The sequence below is a fragment of the Oncorhynchus nerka genome, linkage group LG12 (genome assembly GCF_034236695.1).
Source record: "Oncorhynchus nerka isolate Pitt River linkage group LG12, Oner_Uvic_2.0, whole genome shotgun sequence".
NCBI lineage: Eukaryota > Metazoa > Chordata > Actinopteri > Salmoniformes > Salmonidae > Oncorhynchus > Oncorhynchus nerka.
This window is the reverse complement of record NC_088407.1, coordinates 44,325,707-44,344,430: the sequence shown is the minus strand read 5'-3', so window position 1 is coordinate 44,344,430 and position 18,724 is coordinate 44,325,707. Positions and strand designations below refer to the sequence as shown.

The 18,724-nt window shown below is 42.7% G+C and overlaps 1 protein-coding gene across 1 annotated transcript in view; it reads left to right on the top strand.

Moving 5' to 3' along the window:
* LOC115138263 (ALK tyrosine kinase receptor-like) overlaps window positions 1–18,724 on the top strand; it is a 683,992-nt gene that overhangs the window by 627,909 nt on the left and 37,359 nt on the right. Inside the window, exons 15-18 of the mRNA XM_029674939.2 lie at window positions 10,208–10,346; window positions 11,816–11,986; window positions 13,842–13,940; window positions 17,557–17,715. Coding sequence (XP_029530799.2) covers window positions 10,208–10,346; window positions 11,816–11,986; window positions 13,842–13,940; window positions 17,557–17,715 — 568 coding nt within the window. The remainder of the gene's footprint in view (window positions 1–10,207; window positions 10,347–11,815; window positions 11,987–13,841; window positions 13,941–17,556; window positions 17,716–18,724) is intronic.

Genomic DNA, 18,724 nt, shown 5'->3' with positions numbered 1-18,724 from the left:
GCCAGATTTGTGAAATTGCTTTATCCAACCTTTTGCGGTTGCGTGAGGCATGGTGATCATGGAATCAGTAGGATATGAAACAAATACTCCAATAGGCAACAGAATTACAATATATTATAATAGACTATAATACATTTAAATATATGTAGGGGTTGATGCATTTTTCGTTAGGGAAAATATGGTCTGTGATATTGAGTTAGAAATGTAAAACTTCAGAGTGCTTAATAAGCATCAAATACATTGCAAGTTTGCCCTTTTTTGGCCATTAGGCTACACGTTACAATAGGATTCCTCTCTGACGTACCACAGCATCAGTAGTCTAAACTGTTGCACAATTGGGGGATTTTTCACACATTGTCAAGCTATTAGACTATACTTTTGTAAATTAATTGAGGTGTGAATGTTTGTCAGTCTCTTTCCTATTGCAATAGAGGCCTGCAATCAGGCCCAAAAAAATCAACAGGCGGGTTGCCCCGGAGTTGAAAGAGAACTTGGGTAAATACAATGGCTCAATTACACTTGATATGTGGACTGCCGATGTTCTAAAATAGAATACTTGTACCTTACAGCCCATTACATAAACGAAGACTGAAAGTTTTCCACCATGGAGTGGGACAGTGCATCACAAAACTAACATAAGGCCAGCTATTGTGAAAGAATACTTGTGGATCTTGTTGATTTCCTCTATCGCTTCAAGAGGCCTACTGTCCACCTGGTAATTGTGTGGTTAACGTGTCACCTTCAGATGGATGTGTGGTTTCAGAGAGAAGCCAGCTGTGAGCGACCAGACACGGTGGATGACATCCTTTTCCTGCACAGCAATTTGAAGAGATCCAGTGTCATCACTGTTTTTTAAGTTATTGTTTTGGTATATTAATTTGTTTTCTAATATTTGAAGGCTCTTTAAAGCGATTTGAGTTGTCAATGTACTGCATTGCATTGTGAAGGGAAAAAATCAGTTCTTACTTCACGGCACGGTTTATTTTTAGCCAAATCAAAATCAAATCCTCAAATCCTCTGCTGTTTCCTGAAGTCCACGATCAGCTCTTTTGTTTTGTCGACATTGATACAGTTTATTTCCCTGGCACCACACTCCCAGGGCACTCACCTCCCATCTGTAGGCTGTCTTGTCATTGTTGGTAATCAGGCCTACTACTGTTGTGACGTCTGCAAACTTGATGATTGAGTTGGAGGCGTGCGTGGTCACACAGTCATGGGTGAACAGGGAGTACAGGAGGGGGCTGAGCACACACCCTTGTGGGGCCCCTGTGTTGAGGATCAGTGAAGTGGAGGTGTTGTTTCCTACCTCCACCAGCTGGGGGAGGCCGGTCAGGAAGTCCAGGACCCAGTTGCAGAGGGTGGGGTTCAGACCCAGGGCCCGAGCTTAATGATGAGCTTGGAGGGTAATATGGTGTTGAATGCTGAGCTATAGTCAATGAACAGCATTCTTCCATACATATTCCTCTTGTCAGTGGTGGAGAAAGTACTTAATTGTCATACTTGAGTAAAAGTAAAGACACCCCCTGTTGGGGATACCCGTTCCCAATTGGGAACACCCCCCCACACCTTCAACTGGAATGTGGCGCATGGGAAGCAAGAAATATTCCTAAAAATATTTAACCTCCACACATTAACAAGTCCAATAGCTCAAATGAAAGATAAACAAGTTGTTTATCTACCCAGCAAGTCAGATTTCTAAAATGTTTTACGGCGAAAACATAGCACATATTTATGTCAAACCACCACCGCAGACATAGCTAATTTGCATAGCCAAGTAGGAAAAAATATGCAATCAACAAACGCAGGATTAAAAGAAAAATCATTTCACTAACCTTTTGAAATCTTCATCAGATGACAGTAATATAACATGTTACACAGTACATTCATTTTTTTTTCAATAATATGCTATATATATCCATAACTCTCTGTTTACAATGACGCATCGTTCAAAAAATGCTACTAAAATGTCCGGAGAAATGACATAGCTCCGGCAGATAACGTCAGCTAACAAGGAATACACATCATAAACCTTGACTAAATATGCATGTTCTACATATGTATAGGAAGATACACTTCTTCTAAATTCAATCGCTGTGTTACATTTATTTTTAACGTTACAGGTTGCGTTCACTAGGCTATACTAGGAGTCGGCGCTCCAAAAGTAGCATTATGGCTCCTCTATCTTGGAGTCCACAGAAACCCAAATTTACCACATAAATATTCCCTTACCTTTGCTGTTCTTCCATCAGAAGACCTGGAAGGGATTATACTTACCAAAACAGCGTTTAGTTTTCAAGTCTGTGTCTTTCGGTTCTCAAAAACGACACATTTCGGTCGAAATGTAGCCAAAAGTCAAGTGGATGCGCACCAAAACGTCGAAATTACATATTATATGTCGAGTAAACTTGTCAAACTATGTTCATAATTAATCTTTAACATGTTATAAAGGTGCACAGAAATCGTGAGGACGAACAGAAACACACTCATCGTTTAATCGATCCTGAGGAAAAGACTTCACCCGACCAGAGCGCGCATAAGAGTAACCTTTTTTTTTCGCGTGACCGAGAGCTTTCGGCCCGCTCAAACTCTCGTGAGCGCGCGATTCTCACAATGAGAAGCCCCATTGAAAGCAGGCTTCGCGCTGAACACGTAGAGACTGTTCCCAGAGCTGTAACTGGTTGGGAAGGGCGTTTGCGATGATGTCAAAGTTGGGCCAACTTTTCCCATGACAAGAGAGAGTTTGGGAGAATGCATGCCCTGAGAGTTCTGCTTTACATAGAGACAAAATTTAAACGGTTTTAGAAGCTTTAGAATGTTTTCTATTCGAAAATATTTTTTATATGCATATATTAGCAACTTTTGACAAAAATTTATCCTGTTTAATATGGGCACCCAATTCCTCCAGAGGGGGCGGTAAACAGCCCTAGCCCTAACAGGATTTATTAATAGAACATTACTCAAGTAAAAGTGAAAGTCACCCAGTAAAATACTTCTTGAGTAAAGGTCTAAAAGTATTTGGTTTTAAATATACTTGTGTATCAAAAGTAAACAGCCTAGTGGTTATAGTGTTGGACTAGTAACCGCAAGGTTGCAAGTTCATATCCCCGAGCTGACAAGGTACAAATCTGACGTTCTGCCCCTGAACAGGCAGTTAACCCACTGTTCCTAGGCCGTCATTGAAAATAAGAATTTGTTCTTAACCTCTTGCTCCTACCTGACACGCAAGCGTCCCATCTAGACATCTGGAAATGCAAATGCGCTACGCTAAATGCTAATAGTACTAGTTAAAACTCAAACGTTCATTAAAATACACATGCAGGGTATTGAATTAAAGCTACACTCGTTGTGAATCCAGGCAACAAGTCAGATTTTTAAAATGCTTTTCGGCAAAAGCATGAGAAGCTATTATCTGATTGTTTTATTTTTTATTTCACCTTTATTTAACCAGGTAGGCTAGTTGAGAACAAGTTCTCATTTGCAACTGCGACCTGGCCAAGATAAAGCATAGCAGTGTGAACAGACAACACAGAGTTACACATGGAGTAAACAATTAACAAGTCAATAACACAGTAGAAAAAAAGGGGGGATTCTATATACAATGTGTGCAAAAGGCATGAGGTAGGCGAATAATTACAATTTTGCAGATTAACACTGGAGTGATAAATGATCAGATGGTCATGTACAGGTAGAGATATTGGTGTTTCAAAAGAGCAGAAAAGTAAATAAATAAAACAGTATGGGGATGAGGTAGGTGAAAATGGGTGGGCTATTTACCAATAGACTATGTACAGCTGCAGCGATCGGTTAGCTGCTCAGATAGCTGATGTTTGAAGTTGGTGAGGGAGATAAAAGTCTCCAACTTCAGCGATTTTTGCAATTCGTTCCAGTCACAGGCAGCAGAGTACTGGAACGAAAGGCGGCCGAATGAGGTGTTGGCTTTAGGGATGATCAATGAGATACACCTGCTGGAGCGCGTGTTACGGATGGGTGTTGCCATCGTGACCAGTGAACTGAGATAAGGCGGAGCTTTACCTAGCATGGACTTGTAGATGACCTGGAGCCAGTGGGTCTGGCGACGAATATGTAGCGAGGGCCAGCCGACTAGAGCATACAAGTCGCAGTGGTGGGTGGTATAAGGTGCTTTAGTGACAAAACGGATGGCACTGTGATAGACTGCATCCAGTTTGCTGAGTAGAGTGTTGGAAGCCATTTTGTAGATGACATCGCCGAAGTCGAGGATCGGTAGGATAGTCATTTTACTAGGGTAAGCTTGGCGGCGTGAGTGAAGAAGGCTTTGTTGCGGAATAGAAAGCCGACTCTTGATTTGATTTTCGATTGGAGATGTTTGATATGAGTCTGGAAGGAGAGTTTGTAGTCTAGCCAGACACCTAGGTACTTATAGATGTCCACATATTCAAGGTCGGAACCATCCAGGGTGGTGATGCTAGCATGTAACACCCCAAAAGACCCGCAGGGGACGTAAACAAAATAATTAGCATAGTCGGCGCTACACAAACCGCACAAATAAAATATAAAACATTCATTACCTTTGACCATCTTCTTTGTTGGCACTCCTAGATGTCCCATAATCACTATTGGGTCTTTTTTTCGATTAAATCGGTCCATATATAGCCTAGATATCGATCTATGAAGACTGTGTGATAAACGAAAAAAAATAGCGTCTTATAACGTAACGTAATTTTTTTAAATTAAAAAAGTTGACAATAAACTTTCACAAAACACTTCTAAATACTTTTGTAATGCAACTTTAGGTATTAGTAAACGTTAATAAGCGATCAAATTAATCACGAGACGAAGTATATTCTATAGGGGTACGTCTGGAAATAATGTCCGGGTAAATCTCAATCAAAATATCCGGTCGGAAATGCACGTGACTGTGAACGAGGCTGCTGGCAGACCCCTTAGTCAAACAGCTCACATCTGGCCCCCCTTCACAGGAGAAGCCTGAAACAATGTTCTAAAGACTGTTGACATCTAGTGGAAGCCTTAGGAAGTGCAACATAACTCATATCCCACTGTGAATTCGATAGGAGCTGAGTTCAAAAACTACAAACCTCAGATTTCCCACTTCCTGTTTGGATTTTTTTCTCAGGTGTTTGCCTGCCATATGAGTTCTGTTATACTCATAGACATCATTCACACAGTTTTAGAAACTTCAGAGTGTTTTCTATTCAATACTAATAATAATATGCATATATTAGCATATGGGACTGAGTAGGAGGCAGTTCACTCTGGGCACGCTATTCATTCAAAAGTGAAATGCTGCCCCCTATCCCAAAGAAGTTAACACGCTTAAATGATTTACTAACATTGGCCACGGAGAATTGTTTCTATACCAACGTTTTGCCTGTTTGATTGCCTTACGGATGGAATAACTACACTGTTTGTATTTTGCCATATTCCCAGTCACCTTGCCATGGTTAAATGCAGTTGGTCGCACTTTCAGTTTTGCGCGAATGCTGACATCTATCCACGGTTTCTGGTTAGGGTAGGTTTTAACCTTTTGCGACTAGCAAACCCGTATCCGGGAGCGTGATCATAGCCTCAAATTCATTAGCATAACGCAGCGGACATAAATACCACTAGAAACTTTTCCTATTCATGAAAATCGCAAATAAATGAATAAAATATATTCAAACACAAGCTTAGCCTTTTGTTAACAACACTGTCATCTCATATTTTCAAAATATGCGTTACAGCCAACGCTAGACAAGCATTTGTGTAAGTTTTTCATGGCATAATGCTATGCTAGGCTCTGCTGGCTGCAGGCAACATTTTCACGAAAATAAGAAAAGCAACCAAATTAAATAATTTACCTTTGAAGAACTTCGGATGCTTTCACTCAGGAGACTCCCAGTTAGATAGCAAATGTTCCTTTTTTCCAAAAATATTATTTTTGTAGGCGAAAAAGCTCCCGTTTCTTCATCATGCTTGGCTGAGAAATCGACCGAAAAATGCTACTACTACAATGCCAAACTTTAAAAAAAATTAGCTACATAATATCGACAGAAACACGGCAAACGTTGTTTAGGATCCATCCTCAAGGTGTTTTTAACAAATATATTCGATAATATATCTGTTGAGGCAATTGGTTTCTCATAAGAAGCGATTGGAAAAATGGCTACCTCAGTATTTTACGCAAGATTTTCTGCGGGAGACACCATGTGACCACATGCTATATATGGTCCCTTACAGCCATTCTTCAATGGAAATGCCTAAAAGACGTCATTCCTTGGGGAATGCGTGGAAAACGTAAGCTCATTCGTAGCTCATTCACAGCCATATAAGGAGTTATTGGCATGAGGCGGTTTAAAAAAATGCGGCACTTCCTGATAGGATTTTTATCTGGGTTTCGCCTGTAACATTAGTTCTGTTGCACTCACAGACAATATCTTTGCAGTTTTGGAAACGTCAGAGTGTTTTCTTTCCAAAGCTGTCAATTATATGCATAGTCGAGCATCTTTTTGTGACAAAATATCTTGTTTAAAACGGGAACGTTTTTCATCCAAAGTTTTTAATTAGCGCCACCTAGTCGCAAGAAGTTAATGGTCACAGTGGGTACAACATCTCCTATACACTTCTTGATAAACTCAGTCACCGTATCTGTGTATTCATCAATGTTATTCTCAGAGGCTACTTGGAACATATCTTCAAGCGTAGATTCCGATTGGTCAGACCAGCGTTGAGTAGTCCTTAGCACGGGTACTTCCTGTTTGTGTTTCTGCCTATAGGAAGGGAGGAGCAAAATGGAGCCGTGATCAGATTTGCCTAAGGGGGCGGGGGAGGGCCTTGTAGGCATTCCAGATGTTGGAGTAGCAGTGGTCAAGGGTTTTAGCAGCTCGAGTACTACAGTCAATGTGTGGATATAACTTCGGTAGTGTTTTACTCAAATTTGCTTTGTTGTAATCCCCAGGTACAATACATGCGGCCTCAGGATATGTGTTTTCCAGTTTGCATAAAGTCCAGTGAAGTTCTTTGAGCCATTGTGGTATCGGCTTGAGGGGGAATATACACAGCTGTAACCTAAGAAAATTTTCTTGGGAGGTAACACGGTCGGCATTTGATTGTGAGGTATTCTAGGTCGGGGAACAAAAATACTTGAGTTTCTGTATGTTATCACAATCACACCATGAGTGGTTAATCATGAAACATACACCCCTACCTTTCTTCTTACCAGAGAGTTCTTTATTCCTGTCTGCACAATATACTAAGAACCCAGCTGGCTGTATGGACAAAGACAGTATATCCCGAGAGAGCCATGTTTCCCCTGATGTTTCTCTGGATGGAGATTCTCTCCCTGAGCTGGTCTACTTTATTATCCAGAGACTGAACATTAGTGATTAATATACTCTGAAGTGGTGGTTTCCCCTGATGTTTCTCCTGTGTCGGACTAGAAGTCCACTTCGAATACCTCTTCTCCGCCGGAGGTGTTTTGGATCAGCCTTTGGAATCAATTCAATTGCATTGGGGGGTACGAACAAAGGATCCAATTCGAGAAAGTCGTATTCCAGGTCGTAATGCTGGTATCCCAAAAACATTTCTGTCTGTATGTAATAACAGAAAACATTTCTTGGGCTTGCAGACAAATTAATTAATGCAGGAAAAGAAGAATAATAGCCTACTGACTGTCGTCATAAGAACAATTAGACAAAAAAAGGTATATTATTTTGTTGGGTAACGGATCGGCTCTTGTAATTCATTAAGAGGTGGCTTCTATCTTCAATATAATCATTTATTCAGAAGGTTAAACCCATAGGTCTTTGGCCTACAGTTAATTCAATTTGATTACCAGGTTCATTTTGCATTAGGTTATAATAATCCATGCCTTCTGGGAATGTTTTTAAGTCCAAAAGTTATGGGTGGAGTTAGAAATGTGGCTGTCAGAAGTATCACAATGGAAATTAACTTTTTATCCATCTGTCTGCATATTTCAAGACATGGCATATAAGGGTGCAGAGATACCATACCCTATACGTTGGACGATACTTTTCTCGTCAATCATTTTGAAATACATATACTTAAAAACTGAAAATCAACCAATGTCCGCCTTGAAATGCTTTATTATCCAAATGTTGAAAGTGCATGTGGGCGACAGAGAGAAATAAAATGGTGCAGTTTGAGGCCATGTGGCAGAGAGTGATGCGGGCGCTGGAGATGGCGGTGTGAGCAGGTGGATCTGGGCAGGTGTGATGTAGTTGTAGTTTGTATGTGTATGTTTTGTATTGTCTAAAAAGATTAAATCAAATCTTACAAAAATATAAATAGGGAAAAATGAAAGACTTGCAAAAGGCATTTGATTATTCATTATGAATAGGATTAATTTGATTTATTTTGTTAACATTCTTCATTATAACCACAATATCACAAATAATTGAACACACACAACATGAGCAGATTAACTTGGTCAAAACATTTCTTTATTAAAGACTATCAGGAACAATATTGGTACTTATTTCTTTTGATCCAAAGCCACAGATGAGTGAGTCACTCAGCTTTATGCTGACAAATATAGCTTTATGCTGCAAAATAGCCTACTAAATAGGCCAAGACTAAACAAATATATTAGATTGCCTAAATAATCTAGTACATCTCTTAAATAAATTAAGTAGCTCAGGTCTTGAAAATATGGGCAACACCACCCCCCTTATTCTCGCTGCACTCTCTTTCATTCAGTTACTTCTTAACATCAGCAATGAAGAACTTTCAGAAACTCACTTTATATAGAGAGGCTATGACTCTTTCACACTGTGGTGAATAAAGTTTGTTATTTAGAATAATTTATTTCTGTTTTTAGAGGGAGAGAAACCAAAAGCCCACCGTGCCTATTTTTCGAAAATAATCAGTCCACATGGCAAGTGTAATTATATTTACCCAAGTTCTCTCTCAACTCCACGACCACCCGGCAGCAACTTTTTGGGGACCTGATGCAGGAATCTAGTGCCAGAGAAGAGAGACTCTCGGACTGAAACATTCACACCTCCATTAATTTACGAAAAGATAGTCAATTGTGCCACAGTTTAGACTACCGATAGATCAGCATTCTAATTCCCCCTTGTGATAGTGTGGTGCAATGAGAGAATTACACAATTTACCACAATCTGACACCATCTACCACAGACGGTCATGGCATAAGCTCAAAACTTTTAATTGAGGAACTACTATATCTGAGAGATTTTAGAAAGATCAGGACACATGTATTTATTTAATGTTGTTTTTTTTACATGCATTTAACACCTTATTTTTGCCCTAAAAAAGTCGCCATTTATACTTCCATTAATTTTTTAACTGGTATTGGGGGCATTCAGATGAGTCTTGTGAGTGTGTCCTAGAGCAAAACAACCGATGTGTAAGTGTTTGTGAGAGTCTCACCTTTGCACAGAGGGGTCATATTAGTGTGTATCCCAAACGGTTCGAAAACTACAGACAGGAGTTGGCAAATCGGATGTACTGACTTCAAACGAGTCTCCTGACACTTGTGGAAGTCGTAGAGGAAAACATATGCGCACTCAATCAGGAATGGGAAGAATATCCTTCCAATTTCATTCAGCTAAGTTCAATTATATTTTTCTTACTATGAAGTCATATGATGTAAAAAGAAATAATAATAATGGCACAAAGCATATCTTGTCTGCTGAATGAACTAGTCTCCAGCCTAGGCTGCCATTGACATTGCACATAGCCAGATAACAAAATAGGCCGACTCAGAATATGCTATTCTGTTCTTCTTAAATACATTTTCCTCTCATCATAATGTTTCTTTAGACCGGCCTAAAATAAATAATGGATTTATTGTGATGGTGTAGGCTATATTAAATGGATTTATTAGACTTTTGAAAAATGCAGATGTTCTAAATGCACGCATCATGCGTGGAGGCCTGGAGATGCTAAATGTGTTTATGTTAAGTAACGGTTAATTACCCTAAGACCTGCAGGCATTTGTATAACAGTTACCGTCTGACAAATTTCATGACCGACACAGCCCTAGTAAGATAAGGAAGTTAGGAAAGGAAATGAAAGGGGATATATTAGATCATTTAGAGTACATGTTGTTGTTTCTTTCCTCGATTGAGCACCTGTGCCTTTTTTTAATTTAAGCTGGGTTGAAGCGGGTCTGGGCACACCCACATTAAATGTATAATATATCTTAGAGATTGGTGTCACACTGACTAATTTGCCATGGTAACAGGTGGAGAGGGGTGTCCACATCCCCCTGATCATCGCAGGTGGAGGTGGTGGACGTGGGTACAGCAGCCAATCAGACAGCCAGAATGAGTTAATGGATGACCCCAATGTACCAGGGCGTAACGGGAAGTCTGGAGCGGCAGGTAAAACTTCCAACAACACTGTGTGTTTTGTGTTGTGCAGAACTGCTTGACAGTGTGTGTGTGTGTGTGTGTGTGTGTGTGTGTGTGTGTGTGTGTGTGTGTGTGCGCCTGTGTTTGTGGGTGTCTGTTTGCTCGTTCTGTGTGTTTGTGGGGGCATCTGCCTCAGTGTGTGCCCCCAATCCATTCTGGCCCCCTGTGTCCCGCTCCCTTGGTGCAGTTTGAGTTCAATACAACTACAGCTTTGTAAAGGCTTGCTCCCCAACTGAGTTCTATTAACAACTCAATATAATTATTTACCACTTTCATCTCCCAACCCAGGGTTTTCAGTGTCTTGTGCTCCATTATGTGTTTCAAATACCTTTTCTGTGTGGCTTGTTTGTACTTACAGCTAGAGTATGCTTTAGCGGGGATAGGCAATTTTTGTTAACAGTATTGTATAAAGTTGGTTTATTTGTTAAGTTTTTTATACATTTTATATGTGAGAAATTGACCGTAGAACGTTGCATTGGAAACTATACACTCCTGTTTTGGGTGTACTCCAGGGTTGTGGTCTGTTCATGGCAAAAGAATAGGTGAGTTTCATAGGACCCTACCTCTGTTCATAGTAATTTTTATATTTCTTACTAGTAAAGTAAGACAGGACAAGATGACAGGTTTGCATGCCTATTAACTTCACAATTTGTCTCTCTCCTTTTCTACCTGGGGTGCAAACACAACGCCTCACATTACTGTAATTTTTTACACATCTCTGTATCCATTATTCACTCATTGTGAGTCATATTAGGCTGTTCAGTAGGCCTTTGGCTTACTGTGAGTGTAGCCCGGTGAGCGCAAATAATACATTTGCTCTGTCTGGTCTGTTTACTGTTTGTTGCTGGCGTAGGATTTTCTTTTTTTTTAGGTTTTGGATGTACTTGTTTGGCTCATTTGACTGGTGGGAAAGAAGAGGAGAAAATAGGGCAAGATGCGAGCTGGGAGAGTTTGTGTAGGATTAATTGTGGGTGTCTTCGTGCTAACTAGAGCCGGAGCATGGTTTTGAGAGGAGAGGTGGAGGCCCCTACTACAAACTACTGCCAAGTCTCTATAATATACAGAGGTGGTTACTGTATTTCTGGCTCAGCGCTGGAAACATTCCTGATTCTATTTCAGACATTGACCTGAGTGTGAATGGGTGGATGCTAGAGAGTTTCAATCAAATTAATCATAATATTACCATCTGCCATCCCATAAGAACGGCCTTTATCTACATGTTGGTGCCCCATATGAGGATGATCCTCCACATTATGGTGCCCATGTGAGGATTTGCTTGCAACATTTAAGGACTGTGACTGTCCAGAAATCAATCAATCAATCAATCAAGTGTTCATTGATTGATTGGCTATCCAGAAGGTGTCAGTAAATGTGTGCACATGATTTAATCCAGTGTATAACTGTCTTAGTGTTTGTCCTTTGTATCTTTGTGTGGGTAGGTGGAGGCGGAGGTTGGAATGACAGTAACCCTGGGTCTCTGGGTGGGAGACCCCTAATACTTGGAGGCCAGGGGGGGCAACCCTGCCAGAAGTTGGGTTGGAAGACCAGAGGGGGCTTCGGGGGAGGGGGAGGCCCCTGTACATCCGGTGGTGGAGGAGGGGGGTATAGAGGTAGGTAAAAATATATATACAGTAAATATACAGTATATAGTAATATGAATATACAGCTCGGTTCGATCCCGGCGCACAATTGGCCCAGCGTCATCCGGGTTAGGGAGGGTAAATAAGAATTTATTCTTAACTGACTTGCCTAGTTAAATAAAGGTTAAATAAAATTAAAATAAAAATATAAAGCAGTGCATTCAGGAAAGTATTCAGACCCCTTGACTTTTTCCACATTTTGTTACATTGCAGCCTTATTCTAAAATGTATAAAATATTTTTTCCCCCTCATAAAGCAACACACGATACCCCAGTTTCTCCCATTATTCTCTGCAGATCCTATCAAGCTCTATTTGGTTGTATGGGGAGCGTCGCGGCACAGCTATTTTCAGGTTTCTTCAGAAATGTTCGGGCTCTGGCTGGGCCATTCAAGGACATTCAGAGACTTGTCCCAAAGCCACTCCTGCGTTGTCTTGGCTGTGTGCTTAGGGTCGTTGTCCTGTTGGATGGTGAACCTTAGCCTCAGTCTGAGGTCCTGAGTGCTCTGGAGCAGGTTTTCATCAAAGATCTCTCTGTACTTTACTCCATTCACCTTTCCCTCGATCCTGACTAGTCGCCCAGTCCCTGTCAGTCAAAAACAGCCTGATTCTGCCACCACCATGCTTCACTGTAGGGATGGTGTCAGGTTTCTTTCAGACGTGACGCTTGGCATTCAGGCCAAAGAGTTCAATCTTGGCCTTATCAGATCAGAGAATCTTGTTTCTCATGGACTGAGAGTCCTTTAGGTGTCTTTTGGCAAACTCCAAGCGGGCTGTCATGTGCCTTTTACTGAGGAGTGACATCTGTCTGGCCACTTTAAAATTAAGGTCTTATTGGTGGAGTGCTGCAGAGATGGTTGTCCTTCTGGAAGGTTCTCCCATCTCCACAGAGGAACTCTGGAGCTCGGTCAGAATGACTATCGGGTTCTTGGTCACCTCCCTGAGGTCTTGGGGACCTTCAATGCTGCAGAAATATTTTGGTACCCTTCCCCAGATCTGTGCCTCGACACAATCCTGTCTCGGAGATCTACGTACAGCTCCTTCGACCTCATGGCTTGGTTTCTACTCTGGCATGCATTCGTGGGATCTTTATACAGACAGGTGTGTGCCTTTCAATTGAATTTACCACAGGTGGACTCCAGGAACATCTTAAGGAGGATCAATGGAAACTGGATGCACCTGAGCTCAATTTCGAGTCTCATAGAAAAGGGTTTGAATACTTATGTAAATAATGTATTTATGTTTTTTTATTTGTAATAACTTTGCAAAAATGTCTAAGAACCTGCTTTTGCTTTGTCATTATGGGGTATTGTGTGTAGACTGATGAGGGGAATTTTTTTTAAATCAATTTTAGAATAAGGCTGTAACATAACAAAATTTGGAAAAGTGAAGGGTCTGAATACTTTCCGAATTGTAGATGTCATGTAGATTTTCAATCACCCTATCTGTCACTTTGTCATTGTTGGTCCATAAAACTTTATTATCATTATTTATCATTAGATAATATCATCAGGTAGCACTTTAGATTAAATTAATTCTACTGTACATACCAGGGCTGTCAATCTAGTTCCATGGAGGGCCTAGTGTCTGCGGGTTTTTGATTTTTCCTTTCAATGAAGACCTAGACAACCAGGTGAGGGGAGTTCTTTACTAATTAGTGACCTTAATTCATCATTCAAGTTTAAAGGAGGAGCGAAAAGCTGCAGACAATCAGCCCTTTGTGGAATGAGTTCGACACCTGCTATATACCATGGAGGTACTCTGTAGTAAGTTCGCTAACTGATTATGTCATTTTATTACCACAACCATCCCCTTCACTTTCTCTAGGTGGCAGCACCTCTGAAGCAAATGACCCAAAGCAGGACGGGGATGACGGTTCCTCTTTCACCAACCCAGAGGGAGAGATCTTCCTGGATGCTCTGAAAGGTAACGGATGATGAAATAAGAGACAATTACAGTACATAGTCTATGAACTACAGTGCGGCGACTGGCAAGATAGAGGTTAGTGAGGCGGACCAGTAGTAAGGTTGTTGATTCAATCTTCAGGCAGGCGTCAGGTAGGGTGATGAAGGTGGGAATTGAACTGGCAATCGGAGGTCTGCTGGTGTCTGCTCCCAGGTGCCTTTCACTACTGTTGTGCCCTTGAGCAAAGCGCTGCTCTACAGTTGACACTGTGCTGCTCCCAGCCTATTCTATTCTATTATTTTCTATTCTAGTATATGGAGGCTATTGCATCTGTAACATTGTATATTACATTTACATTTACATTTACATTTAAGTCATTTAGCAGACGCTCTTATCCAGAGCGACTTACAAATTGGTGGATTCACCTTATGACATCCAGTGGAGCAGCCACTTTACAATAGTGCATCTAAATCTTTTAAGGGGGGGGGGGTGAGAAGGATTACTTTATCCTATCCTAGGTATTCCTTAACCTCTTCCTTCTACCCTCTACTTTTTTGAACATTCTGTTAAAAATCGCGCAACATTTCAGCGCCCTGCTACTCATGCCAGGAATATAGTATATGCATTTGCGAGCTTCAACTGGAAGCCAAGTGGAGAGAGCGGAGGAGCGGGGTGACGTGAGAGAACTTGGGAAGGTTGAACACCAGACGGGCTGCGGCGTTCTGGATGAGTTGTAGCGGTTTAATGGCACAGGCAGGGAGCCCAGCCAACAGCGAGTTGCAGTAATCCAGACGGGAGATGACAAGTGCCTGGATTAGGACCTGCGCCGCTTCCTGTGTGAGGCAGGGTCGCACTCTGCGGATGTTGTAGAGCATGAACCTACAGGAACGGGCCACCGCCTTGATGTTAGTTGAGAACGACAGGGTGTTGTCCAGGATCACGCCAAGGTTCTTAGCGCTCTGGGAGGAGGACACAGTGGAGTTGTCAACCGTGATGGCGAGATCATGGAACGGGCAGTCCTTCCCCGGGAGGAAGAGCAGCTCCGTCTTGCCGAGGTTCAGCTTGAGGTGGTGATCCGTCATCCACACTGATATGTCTGCCAGACATGCAGAGATGCGATTCGCCACCTGGTCATCAGAAGGGGGAAAGGAGAAGATTAATTGTGTGTCGTCTGCATAGCAATGATAGGAGAGACCATGTGAGGTTATGACAGAGCCAAGTGACTTGGTGTATAGCGAGAATAGGAGAGGGCCTAGAACAGAGCCCTGGGGACACCAGTGGTGAGAGCACGTGGTGAGGAGACGAATTCTCGCCACGCCACCTGGTAGGAGCGACCTGTCAGGTAGGACGCAATCCAAGCGTGGGCCGCGCCGGAGATGCCCAACTCGGAGAGGGTGGAGAGGAGGATCTGATGGTTCACAGTATCGAAGGCAGCCGATAGGTCTAGAAGGATGAGAGCAGAGGAGCGAGAGTTAGCTTTAGCAGTGCGGAGCGCCTCCGTGATACAGAGAAGAGCAGTCTCAGTTGAATGACTAGTCTTGAAACCTGACTGATTTGGATCAAGAAGGTCATTCTGAGAGAGATAGCGGGAGAGCTGGCCAAGGACGGCACGTTCAAGAGTTTTGGAGAGAAAAGAAAGAAGGGATACTGGTCTGTAGTTGTTGACATCGGAGGGATCGAGTGTAGGTTTTTTCAGAAGGGGTGCAACTCTCGCTCTCTTGAAGACGGAAGGGACGTAGCCAGCGGTCAGGGATGAGTTGATGAGCGAGGTGAGGTAAGGGAGAAGGTCTCCGGAAATGGTCTGGAGAAGAGAGGAGGGGATAGGGTCAAGCGGGCAGGTTGTTGGGCGGCCGGCCGTCACAAGACGCGAGATTTCATCTGGAGAGAGAGGGAGAAAGAGGTCAGAGCACAGGGTAGGGCAGTGTGAGCAGAACCAGCGGTGTCGTTTGACTTAGCAAACGAGGATCGGATGTCGTCGACCTTCTTTTCAAAATGGTTGACGAAGTCATCTGCAGAGAGGGAGGAGGGGGAGGGGGAGGAGGATTCAGGAGGGAGGAGAAGGTGGCAAAGAGCTTCCTAGGGTTAGAGGCAGATGCTTGGAATTTAGAGTGGTAGAAAGTGGCTTTAGCAGCAGCGACAGAAGAGGAAAATGTAGAGAGGAGGGAGTGAAAGGATGCCAGGTCCGCAGGGAGGCGAGTTTTCCTCCATTTCCGCTCGGCTGCCCGGAGCCCTGTTCTGTGAGCTCGCAATGAGTCGTCGAGCCACGGAGCGGGAGGGGAGGACCGAGCCGGCCTGGAGGATAGGGGACATAGAGAGTCAAAGGATGCAGAAAGGGAGGAGAGGAGGGTTGAGGAGGCAGAATCAGGAGATAGGTTGGAGAAGGTTTGAGCAGAGGGAAGAGATGATAGGATGGAAGAGGAGAGAGTAGCGGGGGAGAGAGAGCGAAGGTTGGGACGGCGCGATACCATCCGAGTAGGGGCAGTGTGGGAAGTGTTGGATGAGAGCGAGAGGGAAAAGGATACAAGGTAGTGGTCGGAGACTTGGAGGGGAGTTGCAATGAGGTTAGTGAAAGAACAGCATCTAGTAAAGATGAGGTCGAGCGTATTGCCTGCCTTGTGAGTAGGGGGGGAAAGTGAGAGGGTGAGGTCAAAAGAGGAGAGGAGTGGAAAGAAGGAGGCAGAGAGGAATGAGTCAAAGGTAGACGTGGGGAGGTTAAAGTCGCCCAGAACTGTGAGAGGTGAGCCGTCCTCAGGAAAGGAGCTTATCAAGGCATCAAGCTCATTGATGAACTCTCCGAGGGAACCTGGAGGGCGATAAATGATAAGGATGTTAAGCTTGAAAGGGCTGGTAACTGTGACAGCATGGAATTCAAAGGAGGCGATAGACAGATGGGTAAGGGGAGAAAGAGAGAATGACCACTTGGGAGAGATGAGGATCCCGGTGCCACCACCCCGCTGACCAGAAGCTCTCGGGGTGTGCGAGAACACGTGGGCGGACGAAGAGAGAGCAGTAGGAGTAGCAGTGTTATCTGTGGTGATCCATGTTTCCGTCAGTGCCAAGAAGTCGAGGGACTGGAGGGAGGCATAGGCTGAGATGAACTCTGCCTTGTTGGCCGCAGATCGGCAGATCCAGAGGCTACCGGAGACCTGGAACTCCACGTGGGTCGTGCGCGCTGGGACCACCAGATTAGGGTGGCCGCGGCCACGCGGTGTGGAGCGTTTGTATGGTCTGTGCAGAGAGGAGAGAACAGGGATAGACAGACACATAGTTGACAGGCTACAGAAGAGGCTACGCTAATGCAAAGGAGATTGGAATGACAAGTGGACTACATTTACATTTAAGTCATTTAGCAGACGCTCTTATCCAGAGCGACTTACAAATTGGTGCTTTCACCTTATGACATCCAGTGGAACAGCCACTTTACAATAGTGCATCTAGGTCTTTTAAGGGGGTGTGAGAAGGATTACTTTATCCTATCCTAGGTATTCCTTAAAGAGGTGGGGTTTCAGGTGTCTCCGGACACTACACGTCTCGAATGTTCAGAAAGTTGAGGGTTGAGGAATAAAGCAAAGGGGCAGCATATACGGTATGCACGGAGCATATCCGTTGACCATTTCCTTTGTCTGTGCGTGTATAGGGATGGAAAGTGATGGAGAAGTGATCATCTGCCCCGTGCAGAACTGTAGCCACTGTGAGACGGGCGAGTGTCATGAGAACGAGGAGGGGACAATGTGTTACTGTGACGAGGACCTCGAACTTGCCCCCGACGGTGTCTCTTGTGTCAATGCATCAACAGGTCAGAGACACACACACACACACACACACACACACACACACACTACCTTTGTAATATAACAATCAGAGATGTATGTGCCTTGCTCAATTTGATGACTATAATAGAATTCTACATATAAATTAAAACATAATTAATCTTCCTTAAATCATCCACTTAAAAGTAATCTATTAGCAGGGGTTCTATACTTTATTGAATCTTACTCATAGGAAATGCTTTTTAAATGATGTAGTAATAATTCACTAATTGTTATAATTTTTTTGATCAATTAATCCATTTTGATCAATACTTAGGATAGCTTGCAGAGGTGAAATCATTGTTCCATATTACTTTTCCAGACTTGGGTCAAAAACATAAGTCACATACTTTTAAAAACTTCAATGGTTAGTACTTGAAAGTATTTTAATGTGTGCTTGACTGACCTTGGACTTTGCATTTTGTGGACTATACCACTGGTGACCATTGTGTAGCACATGTAAAGTATTGAAATAATATGCCGTATGCAGGCGCTTATAGAAGTTTATTATAGTTCTTGTTGGGGTAAACAAAGATTCTGAGCCAACACAAAAAATTATCCAACACCAAAAGATGACTGCGACAACAATATATTCTGTAGTGGTTGGCACCAATATCGAACATTTTATATGATATAGCTCTCACATCATTCATACCAGGCGCAATGGGCAATCAGCAAACAGGTGTATGGACCTGTGGAGCTGTGGAAGACAACAGAAAAGTTTGTTTTTTATATAGTCGATATCTAGCATTATCGTATCGAAAAACAATTCAGCTGATATTGGAATAGATTTTCCATATTTGTATCCATCCATAGGATTAGCAATTAGAACTTGTGCTCATCACTAATATTCACTTAATTTTGTGATGCTCTTTGTCATGACTGTCATGTAAGTATCTGAATGGGTCAGATCAACTTGGCAATGGATCACAATAACCAAACCCTCCCTCACCCACAGAAGAGGGGAGGAGGGAGCTGGTGGGGGATTGACGCCTC